The sequence below is a fragment of the Micropterus salmoides genome, unplaced genomic scaffold (assembly GCF_014851395.1).
Source record: "Micropterus salmoides isolate LMB-PRFRI ecotype aquatic unplaced genomic scaffold, ASM1485139v1 Ms_hic_scaffold_3, whole genome shotgun sequence".
NCBI classification, from domain to species: domain Eukaryota; kingdom Metazoa; phylum Chordata; class Actinopteri; order Centrarchiformes; family Centrarchidae; genus Micropterus; species Micropterus salmoides.
In genome coordinates, this window is record NW_024042261.1 from 22856816 (window position 1) to 22861496 (window position 4681).

General features: G+C 41.7%; 1 protein-coding gene across 1 annotated transcript; it reads left to right on the plus strand.

The window, feature by feature from the left end:
- Window positions 1-1126: 1126 nt before the first annotated feature.
- LOC119883247 lies at window positions 1127-2114 on the plus strand. The gene is made up of 2 exons (XM_038693812.1): window positions 1127-1195; window positions 1287-2114. The coding sequence occupies exons 1-2, from the start codon at window positions 1175-1177 to the stop codon at window positions 1914-1916; spliced, it is 651 nt and encodes a 216-aa protein (XP_038549740.1). The 5' UTR covers window positions 1127-1174; the 3' UTR covers window positions 1917-2114.
- The last annotated feature ends 2567 nt before the right edge of the window (window positions 2115-4681 follow it).

Sequence of the window (4681 nt, forward strand, 5' to 3'; positions counted from 1 at the left end):
TATTTCAATAGGCAATTCACACATTACATTTCAAATGAGTGTCTATTCATTTCCTTACAATGATCTAACTATCAATTGATACAACTGCTCAAAATGATAAGTAACTGTTGCATTACTCTTAATGCAAAGTTGTATGGAAACAGACAAACAATCTTCCATGTTTACAGTAAATCATGAAAGTTTTAAGATAACGAGATTCATTGTCACCAATTAGCGTGGAGCATGGACCAATTAGACTACAATATCCATGGATGTAGCCTAATATTTTATCGTACTGTAATGCTTCATCAGACACTGTGTCTATGGTCCCAAATACTGTACCACCTTTTCAGACTATTTACAGTATTGACAGTACTGCACTGTATAGATGCAGGCCCTTGTAATTGCTTGTCCAATTCTGCCAACTCGTTATTGATGATTGAGTGCACATTGTGGAATGAGTATATAAAGAGTTGATTGGGATCCAATTGCAAGAGCATAGTGATACGTAACATGGAGCCAGCAGGTGATCCACGTCACAATGGAGGTCAAGCAGTGGTGGGAGGAAGACGTGTTGGTCAAAGGAATGGCAGGGGACAGGCACCCCTTCTGAGAGGTGGTCGTGGGCCTCGTTTGAGAGGTGTGGGGGAACGTGGTAGAGGACAAGGCCACGGACCAAGACAGCAGCAGCAACAGCATAGAGTGTCCAATGAAATCAGGGCAATACTTGTATACCATGTCATAAATCATGGCATGACAATGGCGGCTACAATGATATAACCAAACCTCAGAAGGTCAACCAATGAGAAACGGTAAGTTATCAGCATGCACTAAACATTATGCTACTCTCAATTGTCAAATGACTGCATGCCAATGTGTATCACAGAATAGGTGATGTGACCAAGTGTCTTCTTACTCTAATGTTCCCTGTAGAATTGTGACCAGGCCAAATAGTGGAGGCAGAGGCAAAATTCTAACTGACCAACAAGAGCAGGCTGTGGTCGATTTGGTTTGGGCCAGAAATGATATTCGCCTTACAGAAATTCGCCAGCATATCTTGGACAATGAAGACATGTTCAACAATGTGGGATCCATAAGTTTGCCGACTTTTGCACGCATACTGAAAAGGCACCAGGTATCTATAAAACAACTGCACCGTGTGCCTTTCGAAAGAAATGCAGACAGAGTGAAGCAAATGAGGACTGAGTATGTTCAGGTAAGTTCAGTTTCAAGACGGCTGTTGTAAAATCATTCCCAAAAATTCTACATTGTACAGTAATCTCTAAATCTTTTAATTGTATTTTTAGAGGGTGATGGAGCTGGATGCTGATGACGACCATCACAAATCATATATTTGGATGAGGCAGGTTTTAATCTGGCCAAGACAAGGAGGAGAGGTCGGAATTTCATTGGCCAGCGGGCAACCATCCAAGTACCTGGACAACGTGGGACCAACATTACCATGTGTGCGGCTATATCAGAAGATGGTGTGGTGGGACGCAGACCTCATATTGGACCAGATAATGCAGATGTCCTTGTCACCTTTCTTTATTGAGCTCGATCAGGTTTGTAGAGCTGAAGGTGTGACCTATGTCATTGTGTGGGACAATGTCAGGTTCCATCATGCTCATGTGGTGCAAGCATGTTTTCAGGCCCATGCACAATTTACCACCCTGTATTTACCCCCATACTCTCCCTTCCTTAACCCGATTGAGGAATTTTTCTCCGCATGGAGATGGAAGGTTCATGACAGGCACCCTCATGAACAAGTCACTCTTTTCCAGGCCATGGATGACGCCTGCAATGACATCACAGCAGACCAGTGTCAGGCCTGGATTCGCTATGCCCGAAGGTTTTTTCCAAGATGTTTGGCTAATGAAAACATCCATTGTGATGTAGATGAGCAACCTGTGGCCAAATCCACAACACAGAGTTGATGACAATGTAGAAGTAATCACTCCTGTTTTGTTTCTTACAGTACAAGCAAGCAAGTTGAGGAACACTGCATTTGATGTTTTACAGTACTGTCTTTTCTTTTCTATTTCATAGCTAATTATTTTTGCTTTGATTCAAATAAACCTATGTTGTGATTGTACTGTAGTGTTTTGCATCAATATATTACAAACTTTGTTCAATGATTCCACTGTGTCTGTAGTATTCTCTCTACTACTGCAGTACTTTTACAGAGATGTATTTACTGTACATGTACTACCATAATGTAACCTGTATCGCCTATATTGTTCTACAATATTTAATGATTGTACGAACAATGACACAGTGAAACTACCAGTTGCTTGTGTGTGGGTGATCTATAGTTGTTTCAATGGTATTTCACAGTAAATTTGTTTTTCGAACCAATGATTGTGCAAGTGTAAGATTTCTTTAAAGATGTGAATGCACAATGCAATGTTTTGAACATTAGACAGCCTGAAGTGATAACCGTTTTGAGTTTTGTGTCTAGAGTTGTGAAAAATTACATCAAGGTTCTGAAAATAGTAACAAAGTGATTGTAAAAAACTGTAAAGGGAGCTGTTAGCAACTTTAGCTGGTGCAGTTATAGAGGGTGGAGATTTGGAGATTTTAGTCATAATAAATAGTTTACTAAACTACCCCTACAGCAGCAACTTAAGATTAAATCTGACGGAAGACCAACGCCAAAACTGGAGCTGGGCGTGGAGAGAAATAAGGGGTTTTGGACGTTCAATGAGGAAAATGATATCCGTACAGTGTGGCTAGCATTTGGTCAAGCATTAAGAAGTATGTAGGCCTATTTGAAACATGCACCACTGCTCCTATGCAAATGTCTTCAATCGTCTTCTGATTGAGCTTGTGAATGCTTCTTTTATTCTTAACCTGCACCATAAGCAAGCGGGCTATGCTATTTGGGGTGAGAGAGAGTGACTGAGTGAGCGCGAGAGAGAGAGCGTACATCTTGGTAAATGCAACTTTCAGCGTGTGTATTGATAACAGATAGTGCGCATCTTTAAAGTTTTATTCATTTTCTAAAATTATACCCTGCACTGCATTAGATAATTGCCCTCCAAAAAGTACATCCCCTCTCACTTTGCTTCCCCAAAAATTTACCCCACCCCACGTCACTGCATAACAATTAGTTCAACATTTCGAAAATTTGCTGTAGCCAGGCTGTAGCATGTCAACCTTTGTTTAATGTCCCGCCCCAACTAGGCTGTGATTGGTCGGTTGGTTAACGAGTGCATCAGCTTTATGAAAAGTTAAAGAAAAGGCAGCCAATATGATTACCCTTAGTTCCTTGAATTCCAGGCGAAAACCCTGGATACTTTCTCTTCTCTCTATTTTTGGTGTGTCACACAAACAATCAGCAGACTCTGTTCGTGCTCTCTTTGTGCCCTTTTGGAGCCAGTCTTTGTTAGGTTGATGTAATGTTACTTAGACCAGCAGAACAAAGCGGGCAGGCAAGAAAAGGAACAGGTGAGCATAACCTAGTGCCCCCTGGCATGAATCAACCACAGAACCTGATATAGAGATGCAGAAAAGAGTACCGGCAGCTGAGTTGGTGCACAAGAAAAAGTTGCGGTACCCCAAAGAGTAAAATGTAGAAGTGCTCTGCTTACTGCTCCTGAAGGTGATGCCAGCATTCAACCACTACCCACCCCACCGTTGTCAGACTCCATCTAGAATAGAGTGGTGATCAGTCTTGGGGATAATATTACTGACAATTATTAGACCCCTCCTCATACACAATCAAATTGATGAATGCACCATAAATCTCAAATCTTCGCACTTTCTATTATCATCTTTAGTATCCAATAGTTAGTCTCTCCCGATTGTAAAACAGTGGTGAGCTGGGTATCCAGGATAATCAGTTTAAAAGATTAATGGATAGACTCAAATGAGATCAGAAATCTCACAGCCTCACTCCAAAGGTGCACACAACTATTACTGTTACTACGGTTGTAATCTACTGGCTTCATGGCTTGTCCACTGTGAGCTATTAAACTGCTGCTGAATTCTGCTCCAGGAGCCTCCCCCTCGGATCACTGCTGACCTGAGAAGTGATCAACAAAGTCCTGATTAAAGGGTCTCTTAGCCTCCTTGAAGGCAATCACACTCACAAGGTTGGGCCAAACGGTAACAAATGGGACATTCAGGAATCATTCTTTATTGCATCAATATCCCCAGTTATCGATTAATCAGCATTAAAATTTTAGAGGAGAAACAGGTCTTAATTGATGGTCTGTGACATATCTTTATTGCACATCTAAAATGCCCTGCTTGCATTTTCAGAAAAAAAGAATTTAACCTATTTTTGACAACTGGGCTCAGAGAGCGAAGATCTATACAGGTGTTATCCCAGTAGTGTGGATTAATTTCAGGTTACCATGGTGATCAGCATGTGCAGAGGCAAGCAGTGACTGATGACATTTAGAAACTGAACCTCCAAGTAAGCAGCAAAATACTTAAAGCTGAGGTGGTAGGCACATATTTTTGTAACTCCAAGGAAGTGTAACAGGTCATTTGGGCTGAGTGGGAGAGACTTGTCTTTGTCTAAACAGTGTGGTGTTGGTGGTGGAGGAGGCGGTGGTACATCTCAGGGACAGAGGCAAAGATTGCCCTCATCAATCTAATGCCTCTCCTCCTGAGGTAATCATTTCCACAGAGCAACATGGCATCTCATTAGGCTGATTCGCTCTAAGTGTCAGTCAGCCTCAGACACCTTCTC

What these genes read in the sequence shown, in the direction of transcription:
- LOC119883247 (XM_038693812.1), top strand. Translation starts at nt 1,175, where the DNA reads ATGAGGACTGAGTATGTTCAG. An exon ending in TGAGGACTGAGTATGTTCAG is followed by an intron (nt 1,196 to 1,286) that starts GTAAGTTCAGTT and finishes TTGTATTTTTAG; the next exon opens with AGGGTGATGGAGCTGGATGC.